The following is a 20,140-nucleotide window of genomic DNA, read 5'->3' on the forward strand; positions in this document are numbered from 1 at the left end:
GCTAACAAACACCATTACCATGTAATCCATCCTCACATACCAGAGATAGCTGCCAATGGGAGTTGGAGGTGCCACTCTGAATTGGGGCATTTGGGGCTGTCTGGGGGACAGGTCTTAGACAGAGAGTACAGGTTCCATATGCCGGCTGGCTCCCACCAGTGGTGGAAGGTCAGGTTCACGGGGTAGATTTTTGCATAATTCTGAATTGCCTATTAAAAAGTGCCCTCATGAAAATCTGCTCAGATCTCGGAGGCTTTGAGATAAGATCCTTCTGTGTAGCCCAGGCTGGCCTCACACCCATGACTGTCCTGCCTCTACCTAGCCAGCTGGGATCAGACGTATGGGCTACCCCATGCTGATGACCTGCTCAGTGCTCATGGGAAGACACACCAGGGGCCCGGGGCTTGCCACAGCTTTAAATGAACAACAGTGTGCCCCAACAACACAGTTATCCTTCTACTGCAATGGGGTGAGGCCTGCCTGTAACCCAGTCCCAGGAATTCACACCACTCCTACCCTGAAAAGGAACACAGCACATTCGGTCCTGCCATAGGGATTTAGTGGCTACTAGTCAGATTTGCTTGCTACAGTACAGACACAGCCACTTAATAAACACCTTCTTAAATGATCATACAGCCCAGAGGCTGGCCCTTCAGTGGTGAGGTCCATAGGCCATGGCCTGACCTTATTTGACCCTCAAGGTCAAAGGAACTCAGAAAACTCTGTGGATGCTGCCGTCTTCCTGATAATTTCGGCTGTGGAGAAACTTCTGCACCAAGTTTACCTGCTGGCACACAGACGCCATGGTTCCCTTGTTGAGAAGCTCCCATGGGGCATGCCTGCAGGGCAGGGCTGTTGCCTCTGGGAAGGAGTCAAGTATAGAGATGATACCTGCACATAATTTTATATGATTTTTTGCCAGAAGACCCAAGTGGCTCAGCTTCTTAGAGTGGTCAGGGACATGGGTGGGACCTGAGGTGGGAGGGGTCTGTGCTCTACTCACCTGGAGACCAAGAAGTCAGCCTTTCCAGGCTGGGCTCCCCTGGGGTGTTCTACCCTCCCCTCTAGACAGGTCTTGGTTTATTTTTTGGTGGGATCTTCTCCCCCTCAACTTTGAATCTACAGAAGAAAAGCATGAATGTCCTCTTGTCTGTGACATCAGAATCAGTTGTGGGAGCCAACTCTGTGTTCACAGTCCCAATGCTATCAAGACAGGGCTAGTCTTCCCCAGGGAAGACTCTCATGGTCTACATGAGAGCTATTTACGCACACACACTGCATGGGAGACTCCGGGCACTGCATTAAAGGTACCTCGTGGACAGCTCTGAGGCCAGGCTTACTTTGATGTGTGTGTGCCTTATGTCCTAAAGCAGCAGGACTGATTAAATCCATCCCTTATTCTGAAACAAACCTTGACAAGTCATCTCACAGCAGGTCCTGGTCTCCTTTGATACCTTCTCCAAACCCATCAAACACTGGCTGAGCCAGGTCTATGCTGTGACAACCAATGACCCTTAGATAGGGAGTGGGCAAGTATGACTTCAGAGTTCAAGCTATCTGGGTGCCTGACCTCCGTCCTCCTCACCCAGCCCTGTGATGGCACGGCCCAACTCCAACCCTAAGAAAAACACCACACACCAGAGTTCCTAGAGGCAGTTTTATTGTAAAACCATAAATACAACACTGATGACATGAACTGTGAACGCGCTCGGCGACTGGTCCTCCAGTCACTGAAAGGATATCTTTCTGCCTTGGCATCAACCAACTGGGAAATGGTTTGGGGGTCGGGCGAGGAACTGAATCTTGGGCTGGGGCTTTTGGTGACTTAAGGAACCCAGTGGAACCTTCCACTTCTCCATGGGAACATTCCACTTTTGAATGAAAACAGACAGGTAAAAACAGCAACATTGAAACAGCTCAGTTTTAAATTTTATTACTTTGTAAAAATCTCTCTTTTTAAAATTTTTCTGTTCCTTTCCTCCATTTAACATCAGTAAATTTTTTAAACAGCATGAAACCTATTTGTCTGTAAAATGGAGAAACAGTATCCAACCAAAAGCAAAACACCCCCAAAGGACACACAGAAAACCCTAAATAAACCCACAAGTTTGACCTTGGGAGTTTATGTATCACCAGAACCGGCAACTCAACCCCATGCAATGTGGCTCCTAGAAGGACTGCGGGACCCACACCATCGGGACAGGAGACCACCAGTGACATCTCTGTTAATTAACACAGCAAGTGTGACACTAGGGAACTTTTTAAATACAGTACATGGTACACAGGGTTCCTAAGATAGCCCTGCATAAACCCCCGTGAAGACTTGAGCCAAGCACTGGCTGTTTATAAAAATATTATGTTGCTACAAAAGTATAAATTAATGCTACTGGTATTAAGAAATATTAAACACATAAAACTTATAAGGATTAAGAAAAATATTCATTAATACCTGTAGAAAACTCTGGCCTAAAAAAGATATTTTTTGTGTGTGTGTTTGCTTTTTTTGTAATTTTTTTGTGTTTTTAATTTTTTTAAAGATGACTTGAGTTTCTTGCACTCAAAGCGAGACACGGATGTGTCTATGGTATTGCCTAGAACGTCATTACTACTGAGACAGGATGGGGACGCACACACGTGGTCACTGAGTTGGGGGGCAGGAGGGATGGGGGCACCAAGGCGTTCTCAAGATTTACCTGATGTGAACGAATCACCCACGTGAACTTGTGGGGGAAAGGAAAAAGACAGGATCAGGAGACAACTGAAAATAACTCATGCCTCTTAAAAAATATCTCTGCTCTGGGTTGTTGTACAAAATGGTTTCCTGATGCTTGGGGTCCGGAAGGCCCTGCCACATGGCTCTTGCGCTTTCGTGGCTGGCCAGACCCAGCCTACGTCTGGCCACAGGCTTGAGCCCTGATGGGGAAACCACCCACCCTGACTGGGTGGGAGAAGGGTCCTTGGAGAGCCTTTGGGAGGAGCCCTCCTTCCAGCTGGAAGGACAAGGCTGGGCTGTACCCCTTTAAGGAACTTTGGTTCAAAGAGTCAAGGTTTCCCAGTGGGAAGCTTGGGTGGGTAGGACCTTGGTGGGTCATGATGCTAATGCCAACTCCAAGCCTAGTCAATTTCCCATATGGAAATACAACCTTGAAGGCGCCACCCTCTTCCATGTGAAACTTCAGAGACCACAGATTCCCTTGGTCAAAGCCTGGGCTCTCTAGACTGCCATCCTCAGACCCAAATGAGATAGGAAGAAAAACAACCACAGCCATAAATCCCCCCCCTGGAGACCCTGTAAAGGGGAGACAGGAGGGAAACGTAAGAGGAAACACTGCATCATTGGTTCACCATAACTGGCCTAGCAAATGTTAGCCACAGTGAAAGGGAGGGCCAACCTCCTTGCCAGCTCTCCCACTGCCCTGGGGACAGGAGCCCCTGTGTACTGCCTCCAGGGTATAGCCTGAGCCTCAGTCTCTTGGTTCTGCCTCCAGAAGCCTTCCTCTAAATATATTCCAGACACAATAGTGTCACACCACTGCCAAGGCCAGGAAGCTGGGGGCTTAGCACAGCTTATGTGGTAAGGAGTGCCCTGTGCGCTTCTCTTGAAGCATGGCATAATAAAGTCTGGGGTGGCATCTCACAGGGTCTCTTTTCACCTGCATACCAGCTTTGATCCTTCCTGGTGACCCTGTGTCCTCAGAGTGAGTATAGACAGTGCCCAGACTCTCCTCAGGTGTCCCCCTTCTTGGGCACTCTAGCCTGTGGCCAGGAAAATAGGGGACCTTGCTCAAAAGTGGGCTCCAAAGGCAGAGATTCAGCTTCACAGTGGAAAACATGCCTTGTAGAATTCTTCCATTTCTTCAAAGTGCAGGAGGTATATTTGTCAAAGTGAAATGAAGACTATTGGCCAGCCTGCACAGCAGGGGTCAGGACCGTCCTAGAACCTCAAGCTGGGCTCTCATCACTGTCACCGGTTGCCCTTCCCACCAGGAAACAGGCACCCTTCCCCGGCTAAGAGCAAGCCTGTCCCACAACGCCAAACACAAAGTCTTCCAAGTGGGATGGGGACATCACTGGTGCTGTAGCACAAGGCTTCTGTGCAGGCAATCCCTAGGGATGAGATGCAGACAGTTGTGCTCGGGAAGCACCGTCTTGTTTCTAGGTGCTGAATATGCCATGCAAAAGAGGTCTGGCAGGTAGACTTGGGTCCTGGGAACACAGCTGTGCTAAGAACAAGGGCTTCCACGTACAATTGCTCCTCCCAGACCTGAGACCTTTTGAGCGGTGAACCCCAGGCAAACAAGTCACAATCCCTGGCTTGGGTTTCATGAGTGAAACAAAGTGACCTCAACTTTGCGGAGAACATCGCTAATGGAAGTTCATCTTCTCTACTTCCATGTTTGGGTTCACAGACGTCAAAGCAAAGACAATTTTTGGCCAGGGAATCACACAGCTCAAGGTAAGCTATGAGAACAGAGATAGAAATGGCCCAGCTTCCTGGTCTCCCAGTCCCCCAAAGCCTATTGTGTAAAACTTTAATGGACACAGAACGAGGAGGCAGATGACAAAAATCTTTCTGAAGGTCAAGGCCAGCCCAGGCAATTGGAGATGAATTGGAAGAGCCTATCTTAGTGCTTTGGCTGAACTAGAATTTGGTAAGGTGGCTATTGCTGTTGCGGGGGCCTGTGGATGAACCCGGGAGATCTTTGGGATTTATGAACTGTTTGTTGCAGGATGTGCACCGTGTGATAGGCACAGTCTTTCCGGTTGGTGACACTAAAGAGAAATGATTGACAGCTTGCCACTTTATAATCTGTGAGGATGAGGCAGCCTGGGAGACAGGTTTCTGAGGATTAATTGGGGGCTCACATTGGACCTACAGAGGTGATCTAAGCCCAGGGATAGAGTCTAGGTGCGAACAAACTGGACAGGAAGTGACGGCCTATGACCAGATGCCTGAAGTTTAACACAAATTTTCTTTCTGGAGGGCAAATGTTCCATGCTTCAAAAAGAATGCTTGAAATGCACATATGGGCTTGGCTGATGCGAGCCAGCAACAGCAGCTCAGCCTAGCTTTGACTCTCACTGACTGCACTGAGCACCCAGCTTCCAGTGTGGCTACAAGTGTCAGGTTGCGGCCCCTTTCCCAACAGCTGAGGGAGACTGGAGGTGTCCACCATTAGTCATCCAGAGCCCATCTCCTGGAATGTCCGAAGCAGTCTGAAGACATTCCTACATTCTTCAGGGAGTGACATTCAGTTCCTGTCTGGATTTCTCCACTGTGAACAGAGGTTCCTCTGATGCTAAGACCCAAATTGAAGACACTGTGATGGAAATGCCTAGAACTTCCCCTGGAGTAGACACTGTGTGGAGGTTCCTGAGAACAAAGCTTGCTGGAGTGAATGTGGACACAGTCTTCTCTGATCTATTTGTGTATCTGAGAATCGGCAGGAGAGCTCGGGTAGTCTGCTGAGGCAAAGAGTGCAGGCTTATTCTTCAAGGACAGTGTTTTGGAACCTGGAACGTAACAAGAGGCCTTTGAGTTTTTAAACCATCTTCACCCCTCCTGTTGGGGATCTGGAGATAGGGCTATGGGTACAGTGCTTTTGAAGTCGAGGTATCTTTCAGTTGAGTAATGCTTTAGGACTGGGAAGAGGGGGCCAGTCCAAGCCCCAAGTGGTAGAGGTGCTTTTGCAAATAACCTACAGAGGTGGCCATTCTCAGCCTGATGTGCATGCAAGCCCATCCCACAGCTGTGGTCGCCGGAGGACCAGGGACACCAAGTTCTTTATTTATGGGGTGGTTGTGCTCATCATCCTGTGGAGAGAATGGTGTCCCCTCTTGGCATCTGGGCTGTGTAGAAGCACTAGTTCCCAGCCAGGGGGAAGCAGCAGCAAGGGCTAACAACCCCTTTCACAGCGTTCAGTCAAGCTCATCCGCCCACAGAATGCCAAAAGTTCAACCAGCAGTGTACTGTGCCCCCCCCCCAATGCCCTGACTGCACGTCTGAGGTGCCTGTGGAGACCTCTGAGGATTACAGACTCCCAGGGGAGAGAGGGAGAGAGACTGCGGGTCTGGCAGACTCAAACGTGGAGTCCCTGAAGAGCTGGAGGTCAGGATGTGGTGAATAGTACGGAGGTGAACATTCAAGAGGTGGACATGCACACTACCACAGGCAGGAGCCAGGCAGTGGCCTCCTGCTGACATTCAGGACCCCTAAAGCCACATGCTGCCCACTATGGCTTCCACCAAAGCCACAGCCAAGCAACCTCCTCTCAACTCCCTACTCCAGATGCGCAGCCATATCCTTGACCGCTGACACGTGAGTCCTGAACACCACCACTGAGATGAGCTTAGTTTACAGTGTGACATGGGAACAAAAAAGGGGCAAGTAAAACAAACAAAACTGCAGAACGTAGCTACAACACTCAGTGCCTCCCAGCAGAGTCTAAATCAAAGGTGAAAAGAAACTGAATCCCCAGAGAGATAAGAACATTGCTAAAGCGTTGGAGGAATAAAACAAAAACAAAAACAAAAAACCTTGCGTGTAGAGTCAGCTACACATCTCTGGAAAAAAAAATGTCTTTTTTCTCTCTCTTATATTAAAAAATATCAGTTTTATATTTTTAAAGTCTCCTTTCCTGACTTGGGGAGATAGATAGTGTGTATCTAAGGCAGCTGCCCCAGACATCCAAGGGGGAGGTCACAGGGACAACAGCTTAATGCCCTGAAGGTGAAACAAGAAATGAAGTCCAGTGCAGAAACTGTCCACCAGAGCAGCTGGGGCAGAGGAGGGGACCACGGGCTGAGGGGTCGGAGGAACGCAAAGGAAGGGTTGGAGATGGGGAGGGGAGTTCAAGCCACTCCGCTGCCTGAATACTTCACAATCTCAGCTTCTCCCACTCTGCACACCTGAAAATGGAGTCCTTTGAGCCCCTGCCCGAGGAAAGTGAAACCATACCACTTTCCCCGTCTCTCGGCTTTCCTGACACACCCAGCTCATTGCACACACGCCCAAGAACAGGCATGTGTACACATACCAGGTGTGTGTGTGTGTGTGTGTCTGTGTGTGTGTGTGTGTGTGCGTGCTCTGGCTGTGCACTGAAGCATGAGCTCCCCACACCCTTTACCCATGCAATGTCACATGTGTGGGTATGGACACATGTGTGCGCGCGCACACACACACACACACACACACACACATACACTGAAAGAAAAAGCACTTAAGTTTCCAGGGGCATTTACAATGAGGTTCCACAGTGTTTAGAACTTAAATTTCTTTGTGACAGTATTGTGTGTGTGTTTTCCTAATGTTTTTCTTTTCATCTTTTGTCTTTTATTTGTTTTCCCCAAAGTCGAGTCTTAAAGCATGTTAGATTTCAAAAACATGAGCTTGTTCATGTCTTCCGGACTAAGCAGACGCCTCCTTTTAATCAGGAGAGCTTGCTCACACATATTTACACACCCGCTTCGCGCCCCCACGGCAGGAACAGCCAGCAGCCAGAAAGCAAGCTTGGCAAGTTTCGTGTGCTTTTGGGTCACACATGACCAGTACTGGAAGAGATCAGGAGTGGCCTGGAAGAGAGGTTCCTGAAGGTAGTCATATACTTCGTTCTTGCCCAGCCGGTCATCCTCCTGAGCTGTGGGGTGTTCGCCCGCAACTGAGCGTGCCTTCTTGGCGGCAGGCTCAAAGTCGGCCTCCTCGGCCCAGGACTCCTTCACCTCATTGATGAGCTCACACACCTTGCTGATGATCTCCTCGTGCTGGTAGGGTGGCACCGGCCGCAGTTTCTGCTGAGGATCCAGGATCATGGCCACCTTGTGGGCTGGGTGCACCTTGAAGTTCTCCTTGAGAGCTTCTAGGAAGAGATGGCAGAGCTTGCTGACGGTGCCTGCGTCGTTGGCTTTGGCTGTGAACAGCTTCTCTAGCCGGACATAGGTGGGCAGCACCAGCTGCAGGGTGGGCTGGCTCTCATTGCTGAGCTCGATGACTGCCTGCTTCACAGGTGTCAGGATGGCGGCCAGATTGCTCAGCAAGTGCTTGTTGAGGCTCTGGATGAGGTTCATTTTCTTGGCACGGCTGTAGAACTCGCAGATCTGCTCATAGCGCTCATGGACCAGGAGCAGCGAGTCTGTGACTGAGTTCCAGCAGGGTGGCGGCGATGTCTCCTCCAGAGAGCCAAAGGTCTCCTTGGCCAGGCCCGTAGAGCCTGCTAAGTCCTCACACACATTGAGCAGCTCGATGACCTCATGCATGCTGCGGGCCTGCAGTGTCCGCTTGCTCAGCACACTCTGCACCACTGAGTTCAAGGCACAGGCTGAGCAGCGAAGGCACATGCCAGCCTTGGAGAAGGCAGATGTGCTCACCCGGCAGTCTGTGACGTACACAGTCCGGATCTCTGACATCACAAACTCTGACAGCACGTTCTGCACCCAGTGATGCACCAAGTCACCGCTGTCACGAATGTCTGCACCCTTCACACCAAGCACATAACTCTTGATGTGGTTGCCCTCAGCCTGGTAGGCCGTAAGGATGTAGCAGGAGTCAGGGCCAACACTCTGGGAGTGGCACGTGACACCAATGCCCAGGCAGGCATTGCTGCCCAGGGCGCATGTCACCTTCACCTTCACCTGGTTGTACATGCGTGGTAGGTGCTTCAGTGCTAGTGTGTTAAAGTTGCCCAGGATCTCAGTGACTGAGAAGGCCCCATAGCGGGCGCCACTGTCTACCAGGGTTTGGGCCAACTTGAGGAACTCCTTCCCACTGACCACGCTCAGCGCACCCAGGTCAGCGCACATGACCCTCAGTAGCCGTTCTGCAATGTTCTGTCGCTCCTTCTCAGGGATTACACTGTTGGGTGTCAAAGCACTAGTGGCGGCTGGCAGGGGACACAAAGAAAGAAGGATTACTTCTGACATTCAAAGTTTAACTTGGCAGCAGTAATACTCCAAAGGGCTCGTATGAAGACTAGCAGATAGATTTAGACTTGCATACAAATTGGTGTGGTCTGCTTTTAACAGCTGACAGCACCATAGGGATAAAGTTCTATGCCATGGGCATGAGAACTGTGTATGGTGGTATGTGTGCAACAACACACTTGCCACAGGAGCCAAACACCTAAACCTTTGAACACAACCTTTTCCCCAACAGGAATTACATAGGAGTCTTTAGTGAGTAATGTGTTTTAGGGACAGCGTCAAAAAAAGAGCTTATGAAGATTGTGAAAATGTGGGGTTCTAGTTGTGATTCTGGCATTAAGTAGTGCTTTGGACACAAGCATGCACAACCCTTCTTCCTGGCCTCCTTTTGCCTATCCACAAGTTAAAAGTCCCTGCCTGAGTCCTAAGGACAGCATTTAGTTCACAGGAAGTACAGACAGTAATGGCGGGGACACGGCACAGCTGCAGCGGGTTGGCGCTGGGACCTACTGTTGTTGGCACTGTTCCTCTGGGCCTGTGGCTTCCACTTCTCCTCCACCGCAGCAGGTGGAGATCGGGACTGGCTGGAGGCGATGTTGTTCTCACTGTCAGCTGCAGGCACAATGGAACAACGGGTTACTCTGAAGGCTATGGGGGCCAGGGGGAAAGCAACCCATGACCCCAGGGAGTTCAGTTTAGGCTTCTCAGAAACTGTCTATGCTTTCAGAGTCCCACCTGCACACTCTGGAAACTGAGGACAAAGGTGTGGCTACCACACCACTTCAGGAAGGACTATGAGGATGACAGGGAAGAGGCCAGGACACAGAGGACTCTTAGAACATGGGCCCACCACCGCCACGAAGTACAGCCCTGAAGTGTGTGTGCACCCCAGTACTCCAAAGTGTCTCAGTATCTCCCACTTCTTCAAGGTATACTAGATAATCAGACCAGAACAAACGTTGTCAGGGGTTAACAAGAGACTCTGTATGATGATGAACTGGCCAATTTACCTAGAATATGAGTTTAAAAACACACATAACTTTACACACAAAAGAGGAAACTGAGTTGACACAAAATGGACAAATTACCACTCGAGATCTGACTTATTTCTCTTAGCAACTGTTACTAAGCATAAAAGCGTTGGGGGTAGAACATACATGGATTGAGCAGACAACAGGAAGTCTATATACAGGCTGTAGAGATGACTGAGGGGTTAGGAGTATATACTAATCTCCCCGAAGGCCTGTGTTCTACAGCTCCCTACACTGTAATTCCAGCTCCAAGGGCTCTAGTGACCTCTTCTGGCCTCCACAGGCATCTCACAAACACGTGGTATTCACTCATTCAGACATATACACATAAAACAAGTATTTTAAAAAAGAAGTCTGACAATAAGCAACTTGAGCCAAAAGAAAGGAGAAGAAATAACTCAGCAGAAATATAAATGAATGAAGTAGAAAATGGACAAACATAAAAGAGCAAAACCAATAAAAACAAACACCAAATCTTTGTAAAGATCAGTCTACTTGATAAAGCTCTGACCAGAGTCTATAAACCATCAGGACAAAGAAAGGAAAGAAGTCATCACTACAGAGCCCACAGATGCTAAAAGAACTAAAAGTAACTATAAACTTTAGGCCAATTAATTCAACAAGCTAGGCAAGACAAACACCTCAAAGACACAAAGAAACAAAGCTCATCCCAGAAGAAATGGATAATTTGAAATTCTGTGCCCATTAAAGAAACTGCTCATAGTTAAGTAATTCCCATAAAGAACGCTTAAAAGTTCACTGGTTGATTTTTATGAAAAACTTAAGTAAGTAATAATATAAAGTCTAAACAATCGATTACCCTGTTCTCACTACTGTACTTGACTAGTCTTAAAAAAATAAAAAAAATTAAAAAAATAATATAAAGTCTATACAAATTCTTCTAGAAAACATGGGTAGTAAGACCATCCCACAACTCATTTTATGAGACTAGTATTGCCATTTGTTTGATGGCAGCCATTCTGACTGGAGACGGGATCTTCTAATTCAACATTGAAAAATACTTTTATGCATATTTGTGCACCACAAGCATGCCTGGTATCTGCTGAGATTAGAAGAGGGTTTTGGATCCACTTGGACTGGAGTTACAGACAGTTGAAAGCTGCCATGTGGGAGTGGGGAATTGAACCTGGGTCCTCTGCAAGAGCAGCCAATGCTTTAAATGACTGAGCCAGCTCCCGAGTCCCAGAAGATGAAATCTTAAGCGGTTTTAATCTGCATTTCCCTGCACTGCGGATGTTATACACTTCCAAAAGTGTTCATGTGCCATTAGTACTTCTTCTTTTGAAGACTCTCTGCTTAATTCCATAACCCCCTTCTAATTGGATTGCTTGCTTTCTTCATGTTCATTTATTGAGTTCTTTCTAGACACTAATCCTCCGCCCAATATACAGATAAGATTTTTTTCTTCCATTTTGTAGGTTACCTCTTTATTCCAATAGATTCTTTTGCTGTAAAGAAACATTTTAGTTTCAGGAAATTGCATTGATTCACTGTTGATCTAGTTCCTGAGCTGTGAGTACCGCTCAGAAAGTCTCCAGCTATTGAGGTGCACTCCCCACTTCCTTCCTTGCAGGTTCTGGGGTCTCCAGTTATTGAGGTGCACTCCCCACTTCCTTCCCTGCAGGTTCTGGGGTCTCCAGCTATTGGGTGTGCTCCCCACTTCCTTCCCCACAGGTTCTGGGGTCTCCAGCTATTGGGTGCGCTCCCCATTTCCTTCCCCACAGGTTCTGGGGTCTCCAGTTATTGAGGTGCACTCCCCACTTCCTTCCCTACAGGTTCTGGGGTATTAACTCTCATGCTAAGGTTGTTGAGTTTTGTGTGAGATGAGAGATAGAGATCTAGTTTCACTGTAAACTAGCGCAGACACATTGGAAATAGGGTTCTCAAATAAATAAATAAACATACACTAACAAAGAACTAGAAATCAAGCTACCAGATGACCCAGCTATATTTCCCCTGGGCACACGCCCCAAAGATCTTATATTACACTGTAGAGACACTTGCACACCCATGCTCAGTGCTGCTGGATTCACAACAGCCAGGAAATGAAAGCAGTCTAGATGTTCATCAACTGATGAATGGATAATGAAAATGTGGTACAAATACACAATGGAATTTCATTTAACTATAAAAAAATAAATTATGACATTTTCAGGTAGATGACTGGAAGTAGAAAGAAAAATTATACTGAATGAGATAACCCAGACCGGAAGAAATACCACACTGTCTCTTTTAAATGCAAATTCCAGCTTACACTCTAGCTTTAGCCTGAAAGAGATGAGAAAGAGGACATCAGGATGCGGGTGGGAGAGTGGGGGGTAATGTGGGGTGTTATAAAGCCAGGAAATGATGGCACACACCTTTAATCCCAGCACTTGAAAGGCAGAGACAGACAAATCTCTGGGTGTTTGGGGTCAGCCTGGTTTACAGAGTGAGTTCTAGGAGAGCCAAGGCTACAAAGAGACACCCTGTCTCAAAAAACAAAACAAAACGGAGGGGAGGGCAGAGGGGAGGGCGCCAGAGCATGGGAAAAGAAAAGTAGAGAGTAGCAACCCTGGGGGCAGAAGTGTTTACCTGGGATAGGGAGTGGGGGATGGGGATGGAGTGGGCGAGGGTTAGCCAAAACATGGGATATACAAAACAAGCCCTGAAAGTTCTTACTATTTTGTAATGCAATTTAAAAATATAAAAAGTAGATTGATGAGAGACATCCGTCATGACTTGATAATGCCTCTCCTATAGTCAGTGAGTTACCATACAAAATTCCAGCTGCCAGGTGTTGGTACCTCCAAAAGAGTTGGTCAGGCCCCCAAACAACTCAGGCTCTTGTAGTCCTCTTGGCTGCCAATCAAAACTAGAGTGTAAATCCCTATGCTGAAGACTCTACATACATCAGTTAGAAAACAGAGAGCTGGAGCTCAGCTGGGAAACTTCCTCCTTCCTAGCTCTCTTCCAAAGAGCCAGGGTTGCATGCCGGCAACCCTAGTAGAAAAGGCTCCAAAGGACTTCCCTAGCTGTGAATCTTACTACAAAACCAACCTTCTAGAGATGTGCCCACCTGAGTACTAATGGTACAACTTAGGTAATCAATTAATCACATTATGATTCAATTTGAACCTCACTCTACAGGAAGTAATTCATGCTTAGTATTGAAAGCCAGGTCAACGATCCATACTTGGCAAAGTCATAGGCCCAAGGGATAACTCAGAACTGTTCTTTGACTAAAATGACTAAGAAACTCTTTCACACAAATAGACAAAAGCTATTCTTAGTCTGAGATAAGCCTCTTTTTGGTGAATAGAGGTGACCTCAGATACTCAGGACTGCCCAAGTTACTGAGAGTAAGTGATGTCTGAGTGATCCCTAAAAAAAAGAAGAATGTATGCCATCCCTCCCGAGGCTCTGGGACACCGAGGACAAGGGGTCAGGAGGAGTGAAAGAGCTGCAAGACAGGGAAAGGACTGAAAAATGTCACCTAGGCACGACACACGAGCCCACAGCAGCCGTGGATGTGGGAAGGGCCATGGAGCCCCACCCACTTATGACTAACCGATTAGCTGTAACAGACTCTGGGAGATGAGGGAGTAGCCATCTTCAGCTGTGTACCCACGGCTACGTTCACCAATAGCTAGTTCCAAACCTACTGTCTTAGTTAGGGTTTCTATGGTTGCAACAAAACACCGTGACCAGAGAGCAGGCTAGGGAGGAAAGGCCCAACACTTCAGCAGTGTGGTTCACCACGGAAGGCAGTCAGGACAGGAACTCACACAGGGCAGGATCCAAAAGGCAGGAGTTGAGCAGAGGCCATGGAGGAATGTTGCTTACTGAATTGCTTCCCATGGCTTGCTCTGCCCACCTTCTTATTGAACCCAGGACCAGCAGCCTGGGATGGCACCACCTACCATGGACTGGGCCCTCCTCCACTGATCACTAAACAAGAAAATGCCTTACAGCCGGATCTCATCGAGGCATTTCCTCAACTGAGGCTCCTTGTTTTGATGCCTCTAGCTTGTGTCAAGTTGACACCATAGAACCACCCAGTGCACCCACGGTCACACAGAGCCACCCATGGTCACAAAGAACCAAGCATGATCACACAGAACCAGCCAGTGCACCCATGGTCACACAGAGTCACCCATGGTCACACAGAACCAGCCAGTGCACCCACGGTCACACAGAGTCACCCATGGTCACACAGAACCAGTCAGTGCACCCAAGGTCACACAGATAGCTGTAGTTAAATTCTGAGAGTCACAAAACAAAACAGATGTGAATGGGAGGAAGTGCTTTGTTTTTGAGGGGAGGGGTGTGAATAGACAGGAGTGGAGGAAGTTGAGAGAGGGTAAAAAACGAGAGTAATCTGAACACATTCTGCATATATTCACATACCCCAGATTGAAATTTGTGAAGTCTGAAATCCTTCTGTTTCCAGGCATTTCAGAAGAGCAATACTCAGTAATAGGTACTTGTCAGGCTGGGTCTTAGAGTGCACCATAGTCTGAATACATCACCCCTGCAACCTTCACTTTGGGAGGAAAGGCTTGAGAAGCTCTCCCAGTGGAAAGGAGGAACTCCAAAGCTGGAAAGTGGCTCAAGGCATCAGAAATCAGAGGTGGCCACCTCCTCAATCCAAAACAAACAGACTTCATTTATTCTCTGGAGGGCCTCCTGGTGCCTCTTAGCTGGGCTCTCACCCCTCCTGGTTAGGTCTGCAAGGGCTCCCTGAGGGGGCAGGTCCACTGACTGCACAGGGACAGACCACAGCTTCAATGCAGATGTTAGCCATGTAATCTGGAGGGAGCTCACCCCCAGAGAGAATACTGATCTATTAGCACTGATTTTATACCCTCGGCAAGGGGATTTAACCACTTTGGCTTCAGATTACTTTTTCTTGGTGTATGGATGCATCCGTGCAGCTGCATAGGTGTGTTCTGTGAGTGAAAGCTGCAGGAAAACCTTGCCTGCTCTTCCCCAGGGGTTACTTGTTCACACCTTCTTTGAAGACAGCGTCTAACGCTGACACGTACCTTACGTACTTTACTGGATGGGCCAAGCTGGCTGGCCAGGGAGTTCCAAGGTTCCATTCACCAGTCTCTGACTTCCCAGGTTAGGATTACAAGTGTGTATTGCCATGCCTGGCTGTTCTATGTGGGTTTGGAGAATCAAACAGATTCTCATTCTTACAAGGCAAGCACTGTACTGACAGCCATTTCCCCAGCTCTTCAGTGTCCTTTTCTGTGGAATGGCATTAAGGTGGCATTCAGAGGGCCACTTTGGGAATTAAATGGTGACCAAGACCTGCCGGCAAGTATCAGCGAAATGATGTTAGACAGTTCTTATGCGCTGGGCCAGCACTTGTATTTTCTGGACCGTTATAAAGGGGATGGAAAGTCAAACTTGTAGAGTTCCATGTACCACAGTCAACACATATACCTGACACGTGGCAGGCATCACTAACTACAGTCAGCATCATGACTGCACTGTCAGCAGGGCCGACAGGTTCCCTCCAGCACGTAAGTTTACTCGCGTGAATTAGCCTGTGCCATTCAGAAGCTCTTAATGAGATTGGTGTACTGGAGGCTGATCCCCCTTATCAGTGGTGCTGTGAACTGCGCAGCTCACAACACTTAATTTCCCTCCATGAAGCCAATCCTTTAATCCTGATTTAGTCTGGCTGGGATTCTGCCTGGCTTTGCACTGGAAAGCATTCTCTGGCTGCGCTGGACCAGCACAAAGCAGCTCTTCAGTAACTCCGAACAAGCCAAGATGCTGAAGAATAGTGGGGGCCACTTCCTGGCTCAGACATACTTGCATCATAATGGTTTTGTTTTCCAACTGCAGGAGTGATAGAGAAGAATCCACATACAGACACATGCCTAATTACAGCTTCCCCAGTTGGTAGAAACAGGAGGGAAAGCCCAGGAGACCACACACCCACAGGAGAGACAGAGAGAGAGACAGAGAGAGAGAGAGAGACAGAGAGAGAGAGAGAGAGAGAGAGAGAGAGAGGAGAGAGAGAGAGAGGGAAGAGAGAGAGAGACAGAGAGGAGAGAGACAGAGAGAGACAGAGAGAGAGAGAGAGAGACTGAGACAGAGAGACTGAGAGAGGCAGATGGAAAGGGCATGAATGAATATGAGTTAACTGTGGGAGGCTGGGCTGTGAGGCTCAGGAACCAGGCTTGGTATCCAAAGAGCAGGACCTTGGCTACCACCACTCCAGGGCTGCAAGTTTCCCTTGAGGGCATGCTAAGCATCCTAAATGCTTCGTATCATTCCTGGCTAATCATGGAGTCACTGGGAGATGGGAAACACTTCCAAGTGGGGCAAAAACACCAGGCAACAGGAGTCTGTGTGGCTTTGCTTTAGAGACTGGGGCAGTTTCCTGCCTGAGGTCTCACAGCACCTAGGGAGAACTAGAGCCCCAGAGTCCTGAGCACCACCCATAGCTTGGTTGCATCTGGAGTGATTTGTGAGTGGAGGAGAGGCCCCCAAGCATTATGAATTAGTGCCTCATGTAGAGCACACACCTTGAAATGAGTGAACACAGGCTGGAGTAACATCACATTAGCTGGTGGATGATGGAGGATAACTTTGTGTGGCGGTCTGAATAAGAATGGTACCCATAGGCCTATATATTGAATGCGTAGTCATCAGGGAGTGGCACTACTTGAGAAGGATTAGGAGGTGTGGCCTTTGGGATAGCTGTGCCATTGTGTAAGTCACTGGGGGTGGGCTTTGAGGTTTAATCAGGCCTAGTCTCTCTCTCTCTCTCTCTCTCTCTCTCTCTCTCTCTCTCTCTCTCTCTCTCTTCCTGCAACTGTGGATCTGTATGCAGAGCTCTCAGCTCCTTCTCCTGCACCAGGTCTGCCTGTCTGCCACCATGCTCCCTGCCATGAGGACAATGGATGGAACCTCTGAAACTCTAAGACCTCAATGAAATGTTTTATAAGAGTTGCTGCGGCCATGGTGTTTCTTCGCTGCAACAGAAACAAGGACAGAAGCTGGTAGCAGGAGGTGGGGTGCTGTTGTGACAGGCCTGATCATACTGCTTGGGGGTGGAATGTTGACTTTGGGACACCGAATTAGGAATCAGGCAAACTCTTTAAGTGGGGCTTGATGGACTATATTAGTAGGAGTGTGGAAGACGGTGCTGAGGGTGAGCTGAACTGGGGGCTCAGCTCAGGAAGTTTCAGAGGGGAAAAATATTAGGAAAGGGCCTAGAGATCACTTTTGTGATACTTTGGCAAAGAATGTGGCTACTTTTTGTCGTTGTCTGAAAAATCTGTTTGAATCCAAATTGAAGAGTTTTGGATTACTGGTACTGGCAAAAGAGATTTTCAATACATGTGTCACATGGCTATTCATGGTCAGTCTTATACAGATCTATTATGAAAAGGAGCAAGCTGAGAAAGGAAAAAATACAGATTGTGCACTTTGAGGGGGAAAGGAGCACCAGGAAATGTAACACAGCCAAGTCCTCTGCTCAAGGACAGAAGCTAAATGGAATAAAGGGAGTGGTGACCTCAAGACAAGACCCCACCCAACTAATCTTCCAACTTGTGAGAAGGAATTAAAGAACAGATTCAGCAGTGAAGGAAGAATCAGCAACAGAAAGCTGATGCAGGCGCAACCGAACAAGGGGCCCATGCTCCAGCCCCAGCAAGCAGCAGGACTGGCAGCTTTGGTTACATGGTTCTGGCTTTCGAGTCAATGACAGAAGAAAGGGATTGTGGTGTCTCCCTAAAAAACTTCCCTCATTGCTAAGGAGAGTTGCTGAGGCCAGGCATGTGGCAGGGGTGTCCCTGAGCGGAGGCCTAGAGAGGCCACTGTGTAAAACTACAAAGGTGAAGCCTGGCTTGTGTTGGAGACCCAAGATGGTGGAGAGGCCAGAGCCATGAGAGTCAGAAAAGAAGAGCTTCAGACTGGGTGTGGAACCGGCCCAATAAAGAACAAAGGTGTTACAGTCAACAAAGCTAGAAGGAGTTGGAGATCTGAAGGGCACTTTGATGTCAGATGTGAAGATAAGGAATGTGGAGTTTGCCCAGCTGACTTTTAGTCTTGCTTTGGTGCAGTGTTCCCTTGCCATGCTCCCTTTCCTGCTTTTGGAATGGTGATGTATATTCTGTGCCATTGTATGTTGATTTTGGTTTTAGAGAGGTTTACAATTAAGAGAATGTCACGAATCTTACAACTTTGGATGTTCAATGTTGAGACTGTGATAGACTATGGGGACTTTTGAAGTTGGGCTAAATGCATGTCTGCCTTAGGGTATGGCTCCGAGCCTACGGGGGCCAGGGAGTGGAATGTGAAGGTTTGAATAAGAATGGTCCCCATAGGCTTGCATATTTGAATTGTTGGTCATCAGGGACACTATTTGAGAAGGATTAGAAAGTGTGATCTGTTTGGGGTGGGGCCTTATGGGAGGAAATGTGTCACTGGGGATGGGCTTTGGGGTTTCAAAAGCTAAAGTTAGGGTCAGTATGTCTGTCTTCCTGGTACCTATGGATCCAGATAAAGAACTCTCAGCTACTTCTCCAGCGCCTGCAGGCCACCATGTTTCCACCATGATGATAATGGACTAAACCTCTGAACTTTCAGCTACCCCCAGTGAAATGCTTTCTTTTATAAGAGTTGCCATGGTCATGGTGTCTCTTTAAAGTGACAGAACAGTGACTAAGACAATTTGTAAAGTCAGGCCCAATCTGGAGGTTTTGCAAACCTCAGGGGACACAAACAATAACAGCAACTGACAGTGCCAACAGTGCCAACAACTCAGCCCCCATCATGGATTGCCTACATTTTATATAATATTTCCTTTCATTTCTTTGATTTTTTTTTTTGAAACAAGGTCTTACCATGTTACCCAACATGGCCTTGAGTTTGTGATTCTTCTGTCTCAGGTGGGCAGAGAATGTAGGTGCACACACTACCACTCCACTTCACATGCTGTTTCTACTGCCCCGAGAACTGTCTGAGGGACAGGTGATAGCTGCCTCTTTGCCCAGATGGTTCCTTTTGCAAAAGTTGGGTTGTTCCCGGACAGAGGTTCTGGGTGCCCGTCTGCACAGATTCAGGCTGGTCATATTCCTAACTGTCTACCCACAGAAACTGAGCATGAAAGAATTGTGTCATGCGTGTATCCCCTTGCCTCTCCCCACACCTAGAGAGAAGAAAGCCCCTGAGGACCCAGGGGAATATAGGGCCATGAGAGGGAAGGGACCTGGATCCCTGATTACCCACATGGGAGGTCCCCAGCCAGGCTTCTTGCAATGGCTGTGTGGGGACAGAGTAACCTGTTTGTGGAAATGCTTGGGACTAGGGGCTCTCCCTACTGACACACAGTATTTCTCTGACTAAGCACAGATTAGACCAGAAGCTGGTGCCACTGTAACTGATGTCTGCAGGTGCAGGCGGGAAGCTGAACACCTGTGCTGTGCAGTGCAGGAGCGAGGACAGGCCCAGAGGGTGGACAGCAGAAGCCTGGACCTGCGAGGTGGAGCAGTCCAGTGTCTCAGGCCTAGAAGCCAGCCAACAGCCTCAACACCCTTCCAGCTAACTCCTCAAAGAGCTCCATTGAGCACTAGGGCTTTGGAGAGGCAGAATGGTCAGTACACAGGACTGCCTGGGGAAGACCCAGCTGCTGGCTTCTCCATCCCAGCCTCTGCTCCTGTTGACAACACCCATTTTCAGGTCTCATTTCCTGGCCTGCAACCTCTAGGAAGCCCTTCTTCCACCCCCACCCCCAACCCATCCTGAGCCGGAGCTGAGATCCCAGAGCTTAGACTAGCCAGTGATGACGGACTCACTGGCTGGGAGCTCAGAGGGTGGGTGCCCAGGAAGTGACTGCATTATGTGTGTGTTGGGATGGGGAGGGGTGTGTGCTCAGAGAGGGCTCTGCTGGTCGCTTCCATTTGTATGTTTGGGTCCCCTTGGCCTTACCTGCATGGGACTGCATGTGCTCCAGCAGGTTGCTGTAGAACTGAAACTGGATACCACAGGCACCGCATGTGTAGGGTTCTGGGGAAGACAGGTGACATGTGACAGGTGGCTCATACCCAGGTACCCTGATACTGGGCTGCAGGCAGCTTTGAAGGTGGGGGAACCAGATGCATACTTGGGGCCCGGGGCCCAGGGCCCAGCCTGTCCACTGTCCTGTCTCTAGCCTGGAGAGG

At 48.5% G+C, this 20,140-nt stretch overlaps 1 protein-coding gene across 4 annotated transcripts in view; it reads right to left on the bottom strand.

The window, feature by feature from the left end:
- Positions 1–1,643: 1,643 nt before the first annotated feature.
- The window catches only part of Znf618 (zinc finger protein 618), a 170,620-nt gene continuing 152,123 nt past the window's right edge, over positions 1,644–20,140 (bottom strand). For all 4 annotated transcript variants that reach the window (XM_087904968.1, XM_087904967.1, XM_087904966.1 and 1 more), the window contains 3 exons: positions 19,908–19,985; positions 9,427–9,528; positions 1,644–8,876 (listed from right to left, as the gene is read on the bottom strand). In XM_087904968.1, the coding sequence (XP_087761094.1) occupies positions 7,360–8,876; positions 9,427–9,528; positions 19,908–19,985 (1,697 nt within the window). In that variant the 3' untranslated portion in view covers positions 1,644–7,359. The remainder of the gene's footprint in view (positions 8,877–9,426; positions 9,529–19,907; positions 19,986–20,140) is intronic.

Source organism: Myodes glareolus, chromosome 3 (assembly GCF_982192425.1).
Source record: "Myodes glareolus chromosome 3, mMyoGla1.1, whole genome shotgun sequence".
NCBI lineage: Eukaryota > Metazoa > Chordata > Mammalia > Rodentia > Cricetidae > Myodes > Myodes glareolus.